The sequence below is a fragment of the Ceratosolen solmsi genome, unplaced genomic scaffold (genome assembly GCF_000503995.2).
Source record: "Ceratosolen solmsi marchali unplaced genomic scaffold, CerSol_1.0 scaffold35, whole genome shotgun sequence".
NCBI classification, from domain to species: Eukaryota; Metazoa; Arthropoda; class Insecta; order Hymenoptera; family Agaonidae; genus Ceratosolen; species Ceratosolen solmsi.
The window spans coordinates 721,614-743,419 of record NW_011948423.1 but is presented as its reverse complement, the minus strand read 5'-3'; the positions used below and the strand labels follow the sequence as shown (position 1 = coordinate 743,419).

The 21,806-nt window shown below is 27.0% G+C and overlaps 1 protein-coding gene across 1 annotated transcript in view; it reads right to left on the bottom strand.

Annotated features, from left to right (window-relative positions):
• LOC105362377 (uncharacterized) overlaps nt 1–21,806 on the bottom strand; it is a 154,725-nt gene that overhangs the window by 29,366 nt on the left and 103,553 nt on the right. Inside the window, exon 4 of the mRNA XM_011499816.1 lies at nt 7,568–7,661. Coding sequence (XP_011498118.1) covers nt 7,568–7,661 — 94 coding nt within the window. The remainder of the gene's footprint in view (nt 1–7,567; nt 7,662–21,806) is intronic.

The window sequence follows — 21,806 nt, the reverse complement described above, 5'->3', positions numbered from 1 at the left end:
ACGTATGATATTAATATATTAAGGCGACTATAATATATTTCTACAATTGATGAAATACAATAAAATTTATTATTGCATGTTTATCAACGACAAATGAATTTGCGTACACTAAACTCAGCGTGAGATTGTGAGAATCCTTATAAGATATGTATATGGTTAAACTACCGATTAAATTTACGCAAGAGTTGTGACGTATTATTTCTTTTTCTCTTAAGTGAATCCCCGAGCGTAATTTCAAAGCTTGTCAGTAATTTTTAAATTATTGTGATAGATTCATCAAGTAAATATTTATATTTAAAATATGAATTTTTATGTTTAAAATCTTCTTACATACTTCTGTATTAAGTTAGCATTATTTATATTGCATAATTTACATTGTAGTGTATTGCTTATTGCATACTATATTGCAAATAAGATATCATTTCGAACATATTTTTTTCCTTTTAAGAAAGTTTAAATGTTTAAAAATAAAACATCATATAATGTCGCTAAAAAACATAATAAATTTATAAGATAAAATTCAGTATAAAATTATATTATTATAAATAATTTAGAATTTTTAATTTAGGCGGTGAAATTTTAAATATATTGAATTGGATGAAATATTTTTTACTTCTACCTCATCGTACTGAATGATAGTTCTTCAAATTTATATCAAATACACATTTTAAAATAGGCATATAAGTTTACAATAAAAAATTATTTTTATCATAATAAAAAATAATAGTCATGGCAATTGATAAAATGTGAAATAAAATTATTAGATTCGAAAATGAAATTGAAATTGTGTGAATATCGATAAATTATAAAATATAAAATTTAAAATAATCAGTTACATTAATTATAAGTGAAGTTCAGTTTAAATGGAAATTTGAAGTTAAACAAGTCAACAAGTTTGTTCATGTTTAACATATTGTTTTTCTCTAATTTAAATTTATTTGTATTTATTTAGACATTCCATATTTGAGTTATAACTTTATATAAATTTATAATTAATTATAAATACACATTAAGAAATTTAAATTGTATGTATAAAGTTTTCGCGAAAATAAATCATAACATCAGGAGAAATGGTTATTTTAATTTGATACACATTATAAGTTGTATTTTCTGTAAGTTATTAATTATAAAGCATTGCTATTTTAATTGAGACAGGAATTGTTATTTTTTAGAGAGTATTCTTGTTATATGAAATACAAAGTGTTTAAAGAAATATTTTTAAATTGAATTTCTCCAAGGTTCCAGGCTTTAGATTTTATTTGTATTTATGAAATTCAATCACTTGTTTTTTCAGTGCAGTATTTAAATGGACTTTATTGTTTTAAAATTGCATGGAAAACGATATTTACAGGATAGAAGACATGTTTCTTGAATGCAACACTTATAATTAAATAATCTTAGAATGTTGTTTTAACAAATCCATATATATCTTCCTGCAACGTCTATTTGCATAATTTAACTCCAATAAGAGTGAAAGATTATTTTTAATGATTAGTTTTGTACTTTATAAATCCTCTGAAATGAACATTTTTTTTGAAAACTTCAATAACGTTTGATCACAATCTGTATCGCTTTAGTTTTTAAGCGACATATCAATCTTTAGATGAAAGCTTATATTATATTGGAAAACTTTCAAATATTCTGCCATTAGTGTACAATTTATTTACAGTTAATATTAAAATTATATTTTTATTTTACATCAATATAAATGTAAAATAAATATAATTTGGAGATTGTAAAAAGATAACTAATTATACAAGTCAAACTGATAATTGCACATAAAATCGCAGATATTAAAGTAAATATTTAAGTTGAAACAAGATTTTCACATCTAATAAAGTTTATGAAATTATATACTAAAGGAATTAATTTTTAATTATATAAGGCACATTATTTGAAAGTATAAGCGTAAAATTTTTATGAATATGAAACTAATTTCATAAATTAAATACAATAAATTCTTAACATTATAATTGAAAATTGTAAAAGTTTATAGAAAATTTAAATTGAAATATTGGAAAAAAAGTTAAATTCTTTTCATCGCTTTATATTTCATAGATTTATATTAACATACTGACTTTTAATTATTAAACTAAAAATAAATTTTGAAAATTTATATTCACCGATGTATTTATTTGTATATAATATGAATAAAAACGAGACAACAGAAACAGAAACTTGCATGAGTTACGTTTAGTTATGAACGTCAGCCGTCTTTTCTCGTAAGCCCATGCATAATTCGAGTTTACGTCAATTCGCAAAAAAAGGTGAAAAAGATTCGTGTTTAATGTGTCACTCATGTTTAATGTGTTTGTATGTTTAATCATTGCCGTGAACAAGAAATGTGACCGTGATGAGGCTCTCGTTTGATTAGTAAAGGTCGCTGTCGTCGAAAAAATTGGATTTCCGAAGGATAAAGGTGGCCTATATCCGGTAAAGCATGCGGCTTTATACGCATTTAACACCTTTACAGCACGGAAACAATTCGCACATAAAGCGTAGCGTTTTGTAGAGGATGCAGTTATGTAATATGTTCTTGGAAAAATAAAAAAATGCGAACTCACGATGTTCTATAGCTTTTGAGCTATCGTGCTATTGTCATTGTTTGTATTTATTATTCTAACTCCGTGGTTAAGACGAATTTTTCTACTTTCTTAGCTACGTGACGGTAAGCGAACTCGCTAAATGTATTTTAGTGGATTATATGAAAGTCAAAGTCTGAAAGTATTCTCGATTAAATCATAAACAAATTTAAGAATAAATCGTAAATTTTACTAACATAATTGAAATGAAAATATATTAAATCATATACATGTATATACACACATATATTAACAAGTATAATCCATTATAATGGTAACATACTAATAATTTTTAATTTTATTTTTATTTTGAAATAGATAAAAAAACTAATCTTAAAAATACTATTAATTTAACTAAAACTATTTAAAATATATAAGAAATAACGTAAGGTTTCTGTTACGATATATAGAATAGGTCATAAAGTATTTGAATAAAATTCAAAAATAATCTCGTTTAAGTATATGTTTTATCACAAAAATGGAACAAAGAACATTGTTATTTTAAGTTGATTATTATATTGCTCGTATACAAGTGCATATGTTACACTAAACTGTTGATATTTTCAAATTAATAAACGACTGGAGACTTTATTTAAATATGCTCGTGAGTAATGAATATAACCTTAAAATTTTTAACTGTTTCATTCCATCACTTCAATCATAAAAACTTTTATCCAGCGATAAAATATTTGATTTATTTATTGTCATTTTACTTTATGCTTTACTTTAACTCCATGGAATATGAATAACGTACAAACTATTATAGGAATTTTTAATTATATATATGTTTCATAAATACTTTTATGTACATAATGAGACTTTATATTTTTTATCTGTACACCTTTTCTTCTTTGTAAAAGAAAAAAAAATAAAATTATGGTAATTAAATGATAAACGAAAATATATAATGAAAATTTTAAGTTAATTTAAATAATTACTTATAAGAAATGTTTTTTTCCAACCAATTAATTTATAGAATAAAATTTCTTGTTATTAATCTTTATAAAAGCTAATAAGGCTATTTAATTATATGTAATTAATAAATTATACTGGTTTTCAACATTTTTAAGCTTGTAAAAAAATCAAATAAATTATATGAATGAATATGTTAGAAAAATAAATGTTACAACCTACTCATTATATTAAAATAGATAATAATATACTATTTGACAATTTAAAATTTTTTGTTTCTTATATATTATGTTATAGATAACGTATTGAATTCATAATGATGAATAATAATGAATTTTACAGTTGAAAATAACTAATATTTATGAAAATAATTTTTTAAAATAAATAATAATAAGAGAATGTAAATACTTTAACAGAAAAGGTATTATTGACGCTGAAAAAATATTTTTGTTTATGTATATCTTTAAACGAATAGACACACACACACAAAACACACACAAAAACACTGATTATTTTATGAAATTGAATTATATTTATATTAAATATAATTCATGAAATATATGAATTATGAAATTATATTCATATAAATATATGAATATATGAATTAAATATAAATATATGAAATTGAATATATATATACACACACACACACACGCACACACACACACACACACACACACACACAAACAAACACTGATTATTTTATGAAATTGAAATATGAAATTGAATTATATCAATTTCATAATTATTTAATAATTTTCCTTTGTTACATATAATATTATTATATTATACTCGGCACATGTACTTTAAACGACTTTTTAAACTAAGTCTTTAATAAAGAAAATATTTTTTAGTCAAGCATAACTGAATCGGGACCTTGAAAAATACTTGAAGTGACACTTGAAAGTTCAATCGATCTCGTCGATGGATGAACGTGAGCAACAAGAATACATAATCTTGAAATGCCATTAGAGGCTCATCCGCATAATCCTTGATGATATACATGAATTAGCATCTACTGAAATATCCACAGCTACTTGACATTTTAATTCTGTCTGCACTATTTCTCTTACTTTACTGCTGAAAATAACTTATTTATTAAAAGTGAAAAGCTACGAACGAAAACCACTGTTAAATAAGCTTATTGAAACTGTTCTCGATCGATGAATATTGTTTATTTCTAAAATAAAATGAAATAAATTCGAACATGATAACTTATTTCAGACATGGTCATTAAATATATTTAAAGAAATCCCATGATTAACATATTAATTACTATTTTATAATTGTACTCAAACTTTCATTCAGCCTAGAAAATTGAAGGAAATATATAGATTTTTCGATAAGTTATTGGGAAGATAGATTTTCTTAGAATGTATACTTTTAGTTAAAATGATAATCTTACGCATCGTTAAAAGTTAATAATAAATTTGAATTTCAAATGTAGTATTTTACTTTTAGTTCTCGTATTAATACAAATTATTAGGGTATACAAAAAAAATAAAAAAAATAAAAAAAATGCTAACTTATACATCTTTTATAATAAAACATTAATAATGAATGTTTAGTTTGAAAAAATTTAATTTAAAATGAATATTTCATGCCACGTATTTAATTTTTATTTCAGAAATTTTCTTCACTTTTATATACTATATATTATATTATTACTATACTATATATTATATATTATATAAATATTGATGAACGTTAAATATTAAAAAAATTTCAAATTTCGTTTCTTATTGATTTCGATTTATTTTAATATATTTAATAATTTATGTACAAATATAAGTTTTTTAATACATAAATAGTACATGTCTTTACATATTGACATTTTTTCTAATTGTTATATATTATATAATTCAACTGTGGTTATAAATTGTTCTGCAATTTTGAATATTCATAATAATTCATTCTTTCGAGAATATTTTATTAATAATCAATATGAAACGATTTCAAGTGATGGATGTTTTTCCTTTTCTAACATCACAATTTAAATGCTTTGTGCGCGATCAAAAAGCTTACTATTTTCTATTATACATTTTACGATGATTGTATACATGTCTGTTCAATGAAGTTTTTACAGTTGTACATTTGTCTGTTTTTAAGTTAGGCAAGCTCAGTGAGATAACAATTATGGGTTGAAAATTTTCCATAGAACGAAATCCGAGGACATACGATGATACGCTTAGAGCGGAATTTAAAAATTTTCCGCGCGACATGCGCATTGTTTTGGTATATAACACAATTAAGCGATTAATGCCTTTAATAGGTGACGGAGTGGATTGACTTATACTAGTTTTTCCACTGAATTTCCGTCTCTTTTATATGACACATACTTTAGCCCATTATCTCCTCTAATAAGTATAAATTAATTGAAAATGATATTTAAAAATGGAAATAGGGTCTACAAAGCATCAGCAGATCAAGTTTCATTTGAATAATAAAAGTCAAAGATATGTTGCATAAAATTAATTTACAATCATTCGCAAGTATTGCATTTTAAATGTAAATAGTATTAAATGATAAAAGCGCATAGTTTAATTGCACTATTATAATATTCGTAATTCAATCATCAAAAATTGTATTATAAATATTAATTACTATATTAATGAGATAGTCAAAATTACTCGGCTATCCAACTCACGAGCATTTGTAACGCTCGTAAAAGCGTGTAAGCTTTATTCTTTAATAAGCGTAAAATCTTACATTTTCAAAAGTCAATAATGATTAATAAAAATTTAGAATAATTGCTCTGGTTAGCCTTACTAAATATAATAACAATTAATAAAAGATTTATGCTTTTCTACAATTAGAACGAACACGCTATTCGGTCCACGTAAAGGGAATAAGCAAGATAATTCGTCTTTTAATTAATAATTCGTTCGAGTCATGCCTCGAGCGGTCAGACGTAATCGCGACAGCGTTTAATTGGACGATTCAATGGTATTCCTCTTTTTAATACATAGCCCCCCGACGAATTTACAATACGCATTACGCCACAACAGATTGCCTATACAATAAATCCTTACTACTCCGAGTAATCTAAGCACGCTTTTGAATATTTTCTTCGAGCGCGAATAAAGTGCTTATTACGAATATAAATACGGAAGTTCAGTGCTCGTAAAGTATGTTGAGTTCGGTGATCGGCATTTTTGACATTCACAAATTACTTGACGTACTCCGGGGGTCATTGGTTATTCAAGAATTGTAAAACTCACGAGGCTGCTTATCTTGAAGGACTGTTTATTGTAATTAGAATTATTATACAAAGATTGGTTGTAAAGTAATTCAAATACATCATTGGAACATAAGTTATTTTTATTGGGCTGGGATGGAATCAAGTTGATTTCTATTTCTCTTTTCTTTCCTTCATTTTTTATTTGTTTTGTTTTTGTTTTTTGTTTTTGTTTTATTTTATTTATATTTACTCTTAACTTAAGTTTTATATTTATATTGTAGGAAAATTCGTAGCATTGAATTAACAAAATTTATAATTACTTTACTACCATTCATCGTTTTTTTTTTTTTTTTTTTTTTTTTTTTTTTTTTTTTTTTTTTTTTTTTTTTTTTTTTTTTTTTTTTTTTTTTTTTTTATATATTATCTTTAATGAATAATTTGTTGATTTCTATGAATATCTGGTCTACGTTGACAATGCCATTAATAATTTGAAATTTCATCTATGGTATTGTATAATATACAAATTGTATATTATATTGTATGTATAAATTGTAAATTGTATAATAAACAACAATTTATCCATTTGATAATATTAATATGAAAAGCTATCATTACATACAATTTTGAACACATATAGTATTAAATCACATTAGAATTATATATGAAATGGCAATAAGTTTAAAATTCACAGTATTGAATTAAATTAGAACGATATTTGAAATGAAACAAAATTTTAAATTAAATCTACGTACATTGGTCAGAAAAGACATCTGTCTGGATGTATATAAGGTAAGCTATTCATATGCTAAATCATTTAACAAAAATATCAATATACAAATATGTATACGTATGTATATACGTATAGCAGAGCCTTTATCACTTATACTCTTACCTTATCGTAACGGCGAGAAGGACAATGATAACGCCGACCAGAACCATGGCGATTAGAACTCCGCATATCATATAAACGCTGTCCACCGGCGGATCTGCAACACACAAGTGCAAGTTCGATTATTACATTTTTCGTCATTATGCTAATTGGATGTATTGCGCCTCATTGTATGGGCGAAAAAGGAAGTTGGAGTAGTGCAAAACAGGTTTTTCAGGAAAGTCATTATGAATTTAAGATTTCGCGTTTCTCCGCATTTTCTCTGTTAACTTATTTTCTGCGATTTGCAGAAATTAATACTTGCCCAAGATTGTTAATGGAATACGTTTCGAAGCGAATACTGACTTGTATGCGATTTTCAAGAAACGATAAAATGAATAGCGAGAAAAATAAAAATCTCTTCATTTTCATAACTTCAGTTGGAGTAGTACGTAAAGTTTAATTCTTCAATTGGCTGTAAGGTGCATTAGCAGTAAAGTTAATGTAGAACAAAGTCATCGTTTAAATCAGATGCATTTGTCGTATTACCTATACTGGATTTATTTTTAATATAAATGAAAATTTATATAAAATAACGGGCTAAAATACCAGAGTGTGTTTATATTTTTAATGGACACACTTAATTGCTGAAAAGCAAGAAAATCACGCTACGTGAGCCGTTGTATGCAAAGAATGCACAATCTTTCACTACTTAATTGCATCTGATTTTGCATAAGCTAGAGAAATGCGAAGCCATTATAAAACAGCGATAAAATGTTAATGAAACAAATAAAAAAGTACAAGTTCTACATTGCTTTTTTAAGGTATTTCAATGAACATCGAATACACCAGAAAAATTTGTATTAGCCTTGTACGCAAAACGTTTGTATAGTTACTTAATCCATTTTACCAAAGAATTCGTATTATAAGCGTTTATAATATAAAATGTCAAATAGATTTCACTTAAGTTTACATAATTTTGAATTAAATATCTACATTTCAATTTGCAAAAAAAAAATTTCATAAGTGTATTTAATATATTGTTGTTTAATTTTAGTTTAATTAATTTCTATTTCATATTGAAAAATTAATAAAGATACAAAAATTACAAACTCGTAAAATAATAACGACATGCATTTCTTTATCTATTTTTATAAAGTTGTTATATTTATAATATTATATAAATAATCAACACGTATAAGTGTTTTAGTTTCAGAATTTTTTGAGTCAATATTTGCAGAGCTGCTGCGTTATTAACGGATATTTAAAGAAAAGAAATGAATTTTTAAGTTTTGTATTGTTTGTATTGTCGTATAATCAATGTAAACAACTCCGTTTAACAATTAAATATAGTTTAAGGAACAAGGTTTCACCTATTTTATGTCTTCATTAGTGGAGCAAAATCTAAATTTTTGAATTTCAATTATAATTATCAGATATGTTGTAATTATCGGTGTGTTCGTAGGAAATTAAATTAATTTACGGAAATAAAATTAAACTGTATAAAATTACTGTATACGAGCTGGTAATTTATTTTTTTTTCGTATTTTAAACTTTTTTTTGTTGCACAGTAATGTGAAAATTATTTTAAGAATTTTCTTTGCTTGTATTTATATCAAATTATCTACTACTTTATTAAAATCGATGATAATGTAAAAATCACCCATATCGCGAATAAGAAATAGCAATTGGTTGAATATGCAAGAATTTCGTGCAGCTTATGTTTATAAACCAATTTTGTGCAATACATTTAATAATATTCTAGTAAGATATATAGTTATTAAAGTCTTAAAGTCTAAATCTTATAATATCCTCTAATCCTTATAATATTTTCACAATAATTAATTATTATAAAAATATAATCATGTTTCATTTTTCAAAACGATCTATATTGCAGAATTTACGAATTATACTCTATGATCGTGATATTATAATTCTTGCTAATTTGTTATATTATTTGTATGCCTTCTCCAGTTTTACATGTTTGTTAGCTATAAGTATTTGAACAAATGTGCCACATTAAATTCAAATATAATTTATTCACCGAAACATACACCAATGATGTACATTGCAATATTCCAACTATATATAAGATAATTTTTCCTTTACATTACATAAAATATATCACATTTTTTAATAATTTTTTCTGAAATATCGTCTTATCCGAGAGTTTTCTACGCGCACTCATACATGTCAAGCAGTGGCGCAAAGCTTTAAATCGTTTTTCAATGCAACCTCTTACAACTGGTTTGCCCGAGAAATTATCTTTTCGAATGGTATATGGTTGATCAGTACCATGATGTATGTAGTTATGCACGGAGGCATTTCCATTTTATGCACGTGTGTCGTGACGCAGTCACCAAGTCTCGACAAAGCGAATAGATCGATAGTCGATCACGCGAAAGAAGCGTGTAGCGGCGCATTAAGGATCTGACGTCACCAATTATCCACATTACTTTTACACACCAGATGTATGTATGGATGCATGTATGTGTGTCGATTAGTATAATGATCACATGGAATAAAAAAGAAAAATGCTTAATGTGAAACATTATGTTTTGTTGAGTACCCCTGGATAAAAAGTTGTTCGTTTATTCATGGAAACTGTGTATGGGACAGCTGATGTTAAGTAGTTTAATGTAAACTATCAAATGTTTATTTTCTAACAGTAGCTGAGTATGCTTAAGGGTATATGTTAAAAAATTTTCGTAGAATAGACTTCATACGTGGGTCATTAATTAATAATTGTAAAAATACTCGTGTATTTTCCAAATAATATCTGCTATAACGTATCGGTATATGTCTAAAAATTTCTTTTAATAAGATTAAAAATAATATATATTAAAGATAATGATATAATTTAGGACTCTATTTACAAGAAAAATACATGTGTAAAAATGCTAATAAGCCAATATATAAATATGTATTATTCACAATATAAAAAGGTAAAGTATTCTTCTTGAGTATCGAGCTTACCAATATATTGGGCATATTATATATGTTTATATATATATATATATAATATATATAATAATTATATATAAATATATATAATAATTCACTATCTATAAAGATAAAATAATCTTCTTGAGTGTTGAAGTTTTTAGTACTTTTATACGTATTTTTTTTGCAAATAGAGCCTTTGATTATGTGAACATTAGTAAAGTTCTAAGTAGCATTATTTGAAAAAACCAAATTAGTTGCAATTCTTTTACGAATAACAACAGTACAAAGAAAATTCATCGTCATCTGAAAAACCGCATTAATTGCAGTGTAGTTCGTAGCAGCACAGCCACAAAGGAAGCAATGCAACGCCAAAAAGACGTACATACATATAGTTCACATAAATATATAGCATTTACGAGCAGGTCACACGTGTAACAAAGTAGGCTATCGGAACTCGGACATTTTCCGCCTACGCCGTGTCAGTACTTCATTTGTTCATTTGCGTTTCAAGTCAGAAATTCAAATTTCATTATAGGCGCTAATAAAATTTACAAGATAAGTTAGTGTTTTGTATTTAATATAATATTTCATTATAATTATCCATATATTTACATTTACGTGGCGTTTAAAATGTTGAAATTTGCAATTAAAAACGAAATTTTAATACTGTAAACAATAGATAATCAAATGATCCAAAATATTTTATCATAGTAGTAAAATAAATTAATAGACCGTAAAAAGTTTGTTAACCATCTCAAAATATTACTTAGTATATAACCTTTGATAGATAATTATTTAGACAGTTTTTTTTTACTCCATCAATTCTTAATGTTAAAATTATGTTTTCTCGAAAAGACAATGAATTTGTAATGATGTACATTCATAAAATGAAATACGAAGAACAATTATAATGCAAGTATTAAAATTTTATACTAATATTTTTAATATCAGCTGACTATAAAAATTACTTATGCCATTTTGACATTAAAAAGTCAAAAGTAATTTAAGCATACGTAGTATTTACAATCATTGGTATTTCAATTCAGGTGCTTAGAAGAGAATTTCATTATTTTCTTGAAAACATAAAACCATTAAAAAAAAATGACATACAAGTATAATATTAAATAGGGTTGGAAATCAATGTTCGTGCATTTATTTATATTCTAAAATTAAGAATAGGGAATGAAACAAATAAAGCATCTCGCAAATATCAATATTTGGATGTTATATTTATTTCTCTGTGATATATACGCCTGGTCTGTTACAAAAATAGACGTAACACATCTACGAAGTCCATATAAAATCAAACAATAATATTAAATTTGGCATGGGTCTCAAGTACCTTTTCTTCCACGAAAATTACGCATCGATCACAACCTTGACGTCACTGCAACCAAAATTTTGTTTTGCACATAAATCGATGTTTAACAAGGACATAGAGCATTAAAAATAATCATCATTTCCTTCTTCCTTTCTCATTGTAGCTTTAATGTAAATTACCTGCATTATCATAGGATTAAATTATAGAATTTAATTATCAATTATCAATTTCATTTAATAGTCCACATGTTAAATAATATAGCATTATTATTAAAACACATGTTTAAATACACATTAGAATTGTTTTCATAATAGAATTGTTCATTTCAAATTAATTAAAAACAGCTACCAAACCGCAAAAGATTTTTTTTTTATGCCTTTTTATTGAAATAAAATGTATGAAATAAAATTATCTACATCTTTCTTCTACTCACTCGTATACTTAGGTATTGATAAACATTCACGATGAATAATTAAGAATTAATAAATTAATAAATTAAGAAATAAATTATTAATTAATAATAATGATAATTAATAGTATATTGTCTTGACGAATATCGTCAAAGTATACTTAATCTATGATAATAATAAAAAATGATTGATTATGTTTTAATACGATTAGTTTGTTGGTGTTCATGTAAACATTTTTTTTTTATATCATTAAGTTTTATTATTTTACTTAGATTAATTTAAAATATTTAATTTAGAAGTACGAAGTATAGAGTAATTATAAAAATAAAAGAATTACAAAGATAATTTATGATTAAATAGTTATTTAATAACATATTACAATATGATTAAAAAAAAAAAAAAAAAGAAAAAAAAAAGAAAAAACATACTCATTTCAAATATAATTATATTTTTTCAAGGAAATTCTTTATTAGTGGTTTAATAAATTCAATGAATTACCTATTTTGCACGTTAAATTTCAATAATCGTCGAAATATTTTTTAACTATTAAACAAGATGTTTAAAAATATGCTCAATAATATATTTGATTTTCTTTAAATAGGCTGATTTGTAGGATCTATTTAAATGAAAAAATTTTATGAATTCTAGATTGGATCGGTGAACCCAAATTTGATTGAAGATGATGGTCAGCTAAAACCACTGGATTATATACTACATCATTGGTGAGTACTTGAACGTTGAAAAATATATTTGTAATTGATATATATATATATTTGTCGTTTAAAGAATACTAATTCATGCAATTCGTATATAGAATATACAGAATATGATATTTTTAATATTACTAATAACCTTTTTGTTTTTGTCTTTAGACTTACATATCGTATTTTGCCATATTTAAAGATTAATGATATTTATTTTTTACAATCTTATATTTACATACTAGAAATAATTGATGAATAAATTGATGTTTAATATATTTAATCTGTGTGAATGGACAACAAAATTTCTATAAATGTATAAATAGTATATTTATATAGTATAGTATCTTATTTAATAGTATAGTATCTCTAATAATATATATGTGCATAAAGATCAAGAATTTGAATATGGTAGCTAAAGATTTATAGTTTTATAGATAAAAAATATTTTTTTTATGTATAATGATGAAAGAATTATCAAATTTATTCTATATGATATAAATGCATATATCCTTACTATTTTTTTTTTTAATATTTAAAAAAAAAAATTTTATACCAACAGTACTATATAACTTATGTAGACAGTTTCTTGAGCAAAACGCTATTTAATAAAATTAAAAAATTATTTATGTAAGTATGTAAATTAAGAGGTAAATTGCAAGAACAACCAGGAATTAACTGCAATTAGTAGTGGCTTTTATTTATTTGCAAGTTGCGAACAAGAGCGTAATAAAACAATTGATACATGTGTACATATAATATTTCCTTGTTAGACTTCACTTTTCATCGCTTATAAGAAATTTAAATTATCTATGAAAATTATATGTTAAAATTATTTTAACATGTTTCTTTTTATTTTTATGATAATTCGTATTAACGATTAAGGGCAAAAGCATGATGCAACTACTATTAACTCATCAATAATAGTATGCTCTAAATAATATATATATATATATATATATATATATATATATATATTGGCATTTTGAATTTATAATAAGAAACTCTTTAACTTTAATAACAGAAATAACATTGCAGTATCGCAAGACAATTATCGTATAAATAAACTACCCTTAATAGTCGAACGTTTTAGCAAAGAGGATTCCACGTTACATAAACGACTTTTGTATTTGTCACAGAGTGGTTTAACAAGACCATAAACGTTAACGTTTTTCATGACGAAATAAGACACACAATACAGCAAACCAGAACATCTTGCCAAGCGAACAAAGAATAAAAAGGGGGACGGCATCACGCAGGAATTTAAAGTCCACATGGTTCAGCGAGATAAAGTGGATAATATTTCTCGAGCCCCCGCGTTGCATACGCGTAGCATTTATCCATAACTGTAATTCAGTAGGCCGACATTGATGAGCGCGCGGATAATCGTCGTGACTAATGAACGAGTGACCAGTTTCACAGGGCCATAACGTAAGTTGCACCACATACGCGGCTAACACTCGTATATTTTTTCCCCCTCCTCCATTTTTTTTCTTCTTTGAGGTGGAATCCGCGTAGGGCCATGACTCCTGGTCAGCAGTATGAGCGAATCTACTGTCATGGAAAAAAGTCGTCGGCCTTTCGGGTTCGATGACACGGCAGCGGCATAGGGATGCTCGAGAGCGGAAAAAAAGAAGAGATTGGGGAAGGAGGGAGTGAGGGAGGGAGGAAAATAAAAAAGAAACGAAAGAAAGGCGGATAGTTGGACGAGTTGGTGCATTTACTCATAGCCGACACCTGCCTGCTTCTTCTGCCTGCGTCAGTCACGATCCTGCGGTTCGTCCAGACCGCAGACTATCGTCCTGTAACTTCCCCGTCATTACATCCTATCTGCTCTTCTTTCACAGCTGTGCAAATCTGCCCCAATCGTTGCTATGTGATAGAATTTACGAGCGAATATCGACGGTGATCCATTAAGGATGAATTGTTATTGTAATAGTATAGAGGAGGTGCGCTGAGTCGAAAAGGAAGATAAATTTGGCAGTCGCTATATTTTCGTTTTTTAACGATAAATTAATTTTTACCATTAAATAACACGTACTTTACTTTTTTCCGAAATTATTGTTATTTGTTTTATACTGTTGAAAAAGTCATATGATCGATCGACTATCAGAGAATTTTCTATGTACTTAACAATATATTATCAGTCTTTTAAATTTCCAGGAAGTTTTTGTTATTTGAAATACTTGCACATCAGTGCGGTTGATATTCTTAAGATCTTTATAAGATTGTATAAAGCCCAATAACAATTTGTCGTGTAAAATTTAGCGTGCAAACATATGATTCTAACAGTTTTACTCCATAATTTTACTTATTGCTTTAAGAGTTTGCGTTATTTGAATTAAACTGTTTTAATTTCTTTCATGCTTAATTATCCTTATCAGTATTTTAGAAAAATTAAAATGTGTAAATGGCGTTCATTCAACTGTGATAATATGATGTAATGTGTTTGATGATGTCACTATATTTATTTAACTTTATTATTAATGGATAGAGACAAAAAAAGATCTGTGTACATAAAACAACAGTATTCAAATGTGAATAATGGTTGATTAATATACAAAATCATTTTTTGATAGGTCCCTGTGGGTTGAAAATAATTTCCTTTAAATTTTTTTTCAAATTTAATTTAATGTGATTATAAATAATAACTTGTCATTTTTAAAAATAGTGCAGTAATGACATCATAATATGATACATTTAAAATAGTCTTCATAAATGTTCCTCTATATATAAAATTGAATCTTTCTCTCTTAAGTTGCGCATAAATTCAAAACTTCATTGCATAAGTTCAAGGTTTACTATAAAATTCTCGTCACTAGAAAATCTTATTTGTGAGCGCTTGTGTAAATGTGTGCGTATTAAATTTGTTATACACACACACACACACACACACACACACACACACACACATATATATATATATATATAATAAGCAATGGACATCAATAAAGTTCTTGAATATTACTCAATCTAGAACTTCTCACTATAAACTTTCCTTAGTTATATCTGCGTCCTACTTTTTGAATTCTTTGATAATTTGACCGAAGCTACTACATCTTCATTTACGTTCCAATTACTTGAAATATTTCTTTGATCAAATTCTTAAAGCTTTCCGTTGAGCTCAATTTTTATTTCAATATTTGTTTACTTTCGCTACATTTTAATTTTAATATTCTACATTCAGTCCTATGCCATCTGCCTACATTGTATGTCATACTTTTTTTGTATATTGAATTAACATTATTACTCGACAATAAAATCGCTTCTTAACTAACAATAACAATAAATTATTTAAGATAAATTTTAGTAAAAAGAAAAATGAAAAACTTAATAATAAAAATTTCGTTGAAATAATTTTTTATCAACATTTTACTAACTTATCTTTGAATTGAGAGTAGTTGGTCTTTAATTCTACGAAATGATTAAATTCCAATCACTCGGAAGAAATTTATCTGTTAATTTATCATTTATCATTTGATCCATACAACCCACTGTCGATCATTGATCCATTCATCTTTCGTCGTCTGCTAAATATGATATAGCAGGCAGGTATAATTTTTTACATATACAGTTGACATAATCAGCAAAGATTAATCAACATTCAATGATTGTGTATATTCGTTTTTTTTTAAACATACCTTTCAGTCTCATTGTTACTTATATTTACGATACTACTTTTTATTTGTAATATTTACATTATACATTAGACTTTATTGGTTCTAACGATTTTTTAGCTCTAAAGTTTATATCAAGATTTCCATATTAATTTTCACATTCCTTGATGGCACTTTGTATGATGTTATTTATGCCGTTAGACACCATGCATGTCATTTGCCATGTGATTTGCCATTCGAAATATTATTATTTTTAAATCATACCATTATGAAATTAGTTCGCAATCTCAGTTCATTTCATATCCGTCCCTTACTGAAAATTCAACAATTTTCTTCTTAAAGGCTTTACGTGAACTTAGAAGGGATGTGTCACAGGAGCAAACGTATATTCATAGATAAAGTATATATATTATTTTCGTCGAAGAGTGCGAGGATCCGTTAGTTTTCTTTCAAACGTTAGTCATAGGCAGGTACTGCATACGAATAATCAAATATGATTTGATTGTGCACGAGACTTAAAGTCCTGCATTACGTAATGCGCTATCAAGCATAATTAATTGGTGATTCATTTTTTAATGCCTAAATTTCGACTGCTCAAATTAAAAATTACATTTTTAATCGCACATAACGAATGGTGTCAAACCGACGAGAATCCATCTCTTTTTATCCAATTTTTGTCTTCTATAAATGCCGCCCTCGACCACGGTATACCTCATCTCCCTCCGCTCGCTTATCCTGGACGCCTTCCAGTCGGTTATTTTGGTTTCGAAACACCGCTCCGTCGCGGAGAGGAGACGCTTGTCAATGCCCGCCAGATCTTCCATCCTCCCATTTCTTAGCTCTCTCTCTCTCTCACACACACACACACACATATACACACACACACACACACACACACACACACACATTCTCTCGCTCTTTTTCATTGCAGTAGCAACGCAACGGCCGACATCTATTTCCGTTGGCGCGCGTGATGCGCATTCAAAGACTCCGGTGCATTAGGCGCTACTGCTGCGACAACTCGACGACACTGACGCATTCGCACAAGTCGGGACGGAAAATATATGCCGCGTAAACATTATATCGGGCGAGCGCGCGATTCGTTAGCCGAGCGGAGTTTCACGAAGCTCCTACTGCTCCTACTATTCTCCTGCAGAAATTGCGGCAGGATGATTAATACGGAGAAGTTACGTTGCTACTCCCCATCGAGCTCTATTAGAGATGGCAAATTTTCTGAATCTCTTTCGGTATTTTTCCAATTTTAGTCGCGCTTAGTAAGTTATTCTGCTGCTTACCCTAACGTATCCTACATCCCATTTGGAGATAATATTATTAAGGGCAGTTGGCGTTACATTGGTCTTCTCTTTACAAACAAATTCTATCATCGATTATAAATAGCGGAAATAGTGAAAATTTACAAAACGAAAGTCTGTCCCCTTGATCGGATTATTATTCTTATGCTTATCTAACACTGTGTTCTTTTATCTACACTACACGACTATTTATATTCAAAGCTTCAAGTAATAACGAAATTTTGTCGGGATATTGCATAGAGCGCTCGTAGTTCATAGCTCCTTCGCGAAATTTTATTATTGTATCTGGCATCTTTCACGCGATAATTCGTCGTGGTAATATTAAACAAATTGACAGTATCTTATGGTAAAATGTTCTTTCCCCGCTATCAAATGAACACAGCTGACGCTCGAGTCGTAAATAACACAATAAAATACAAATAATTTATCGATTATCGTATTTGAAAGAAATGGAAAGGTAAACCTGTTGATACAATATTTCTAGGTAATATATGTAACAGTGAGCATCGAATCTACAAAGACAACATTGGGGAAGGCATAATGTAATTGCTTTCGGAGAGCGTGCAAAGTTCTCTCATGACCGCCGGCCAAAAACAAAAACAAAACCAAAACAAAACGGAAAATACGAAAAATATAGCTTAACGGTTTTGATGAACTTGTTGGATCATTCGGACAAGCCGACTTCACCGGGCTGCGATTGAATTTTTCCACGATTCCGATATAAGAGCAGACGTAGGCTGCACCGGTAAAGTCAAGAAAAGGTTGCGAGGCCGGATCTCATTTATCCTCCCGGTGGAGTCATCACTTGTACTGAGAGACTCGCGTCAAAGTCTCTATCAAGAAACGCGTCAGCTTTTATGGCTTTTACGAGCATCGAACTAAGTCGAGGTAAAGCTATGACTGGGGGAGATGCAATCGAGCGTGAACTTGGACTATCGCTTACATGAGACTACTATACCATATAATGACACGGAATGATAGAGAGAATTGTCTCGTGTTCGATATATTTATTGCTTTCAAATTCTTAGATCTGTATCTGCTAAGGTATTTCTTTTATTAATAAAAATGTCACAATCATAATCTATCTGTCCATGTTAATCAATAATTTATAATTTTAATTTACTGTTAATTTAGTTCGCGAGTCGAAGAAAGGTGAATGTGAATTTTTTATAAATATTCTACGACATGGGGAATGAATTTTAATATGATAAATGAGAAATCGCCATTTCATGGCAATTTATCGGTGCAACAGATATTTGTATTAAAATAAATAGTAAATTTCGTAAGCAGACGAACATCGGAAAGCATCAGCCTTACATTCACCGACTTACCATTTATTTCATTTTATAAGTTATACGAAATTGTTGTTTCAGAGATTCGTACATTTCAAATGCCACATCAATTGCAAGTTACGTGTCTAGCTCAATCTCTACCTTGCATTACGAAATGTGCATGAAAATATTTATAACAATAAATTAAATGCAAATTATAAAAGTTATAATTAATAAATATTAATGATTTATTGAAATATTTGCTGCATTACAAATTGAAAATTTTATTATATTGTTTTATTATTGGAAGTCTATCAATCTTTTTAATAAAAATTATATTCTATAAAAGTATATATATATGAAAAATAATACATGTACTCCAGATGCATTATAACATGTGATTATAAATTCAACTTATAAATGATATTTACGCAAAAAATGTTGTAAAATATATCAATTGCAAATTACTGTCATGTATAAAACGAGTAACAAATCACTAACATTGTAATATAATTTTAAGTAAATAATGAACATTTTAAACTTCATCATTAAGGTTTAATTCGTATGAAAAATATTATCATAAAGCATGTTCAATTATAGTATTATTTGACGTAAACATAGCATGTAGTAAAAGTATTCGCTAATCGCTGCTTTCGCAATTAATATTTAAAAATTTTAATCTTAAGCATCGATATATCATTAGTGATATGTTAACAATTATATAGATACCATTAATACTTTAGTGAGAAAAGACATTGCAATTGATAATAATTTATACTTTAATATGATCATTTTAAAACTGTCTTTAACTGAAATTTAACTTATTATTATCGACAGCCAAATTTCATGTTATGCTTACATAAATATAGTACTTTTAATTCTAAAAATATAATTTTATTCCAAATATCTACTGCTTTTTAATAAAATGTCGATTTAAACACTCGTATACTCAAATGGTATCGGTGAATTAATTTAACATACAATTGAGTTTATACGAACAAACGAGTAATTAATTTTTTACTAATGATATCGTTGTAAGTAAGCCGTGATTTATATTTGAAAAGTACTTGAAGTTTCAGACTAAGCATGATACAAAGTTTATATTTAATTAGCCAAAATTTGGCGAATGAACATTTGCTATACAGTATATTAACAATAATTATTGAGGAAATGCAAGTAACAGAGATATGCACTCGGTGAGCTATAGCATATTCTTATATCTTCTTTGTTTTACTATTTATCTTCGCTCGAAGTATAAGCGATTACTATACACATATAAGATAATAAATGTAATGTGAACTGTATTGTATGCATTGTCATATATTGGAATTAAAGTCAGTTTGATATAACAGTATATGATTTAAAAATATATACCATCTGCCATTAAATAACTAAATATTAATTATTTTTAAAAACATTCGCATAAAAACAATTAATATACAAGCTTAAAGCTGTTATACTGTTAAATAGGCTAATTAATCACTATTTTCTATGGTAAGAAAAATAGATAGACATACATTTATGTATACATCAGTATTATTGTAGCTGAGATAAATTTGATACTAGTTTCTTCAGCTGAGCACACATCATCATAACTTTTATTATAACGTATATACACTAGATTTAGTTGCTCCAGTAATTGAAACGATCACCTATTTTTCTTAACCAAACATTTTTTAAATTAGCATTATCTTTGTTCCAGAGTGATCCAGTACTAGAAAGCTTACTAAGAATAAGAGAATAAAGAAATTAATTACGAGTCACCACAATAAAGATACAAAAATACATGACACGTTCAATGAACGAAAAAAAAAGGAATTACAGTGTACATATATTAATTAATATATGTACGGAAAAAGATGATCTTGATTAGATATATTATAGCACCGCAAATTTAACAGTTTTTGTGCTTTTATGTATTAAGTAAAGAATAAACTGTGCGTATAATGTATAATTTAGTAATAGTACGAACATAGTATTAACTTTATTGATATTGTACAAAGTACAAAAATTTAAACGTCAAATAATTTCAATATAATTTCTTCAATTATAATCAATCATGTTGTACAAATAGAACTAAATTTATCTTAAGTCTTTGGTATCAAACCGAACATATAATTTTATATTTAATCTAGTTTTCGACGATTCTTGATTTTTAATTAAGGTGTGAAATTTCAATTATATAAATTCAAAATATTTATTCCAATATCTATTTTCATATAGACAGTAGAAAAGTTTTTTTAATATTTATCTTCAATTTATACGATTATTAAGAAAATTATATCTTATTTGCTAATTAAAATAATATCTACATTATTCACTTATGCAATGTGAAAATTGACATATGTTGCCTAGACTGAAGATGTAAAAGTGTTTCTTCATAATTAAGTTAAATTTTATTTATTTATCTAATACTAGGATATGACTTTACTCATTTAAGATATCGACATATTAATAACAAAATATTTTTATAACATTTTTCCAATTTTATACGAATAGAAAATTTTCTATAGGTGTATGGATGAATGATCAACATTGGTAATTAAACATACTCTTATATATTTTAATGAAAAATAATTTGCTTTGTAGAGTAAATGTATGTTTACTTTAGGAAAACTTGAATGCATCTGTTAGTAACCTTTTGTATTGTAGAAAACTAAAATTATCTTGATAATTTAATCAAA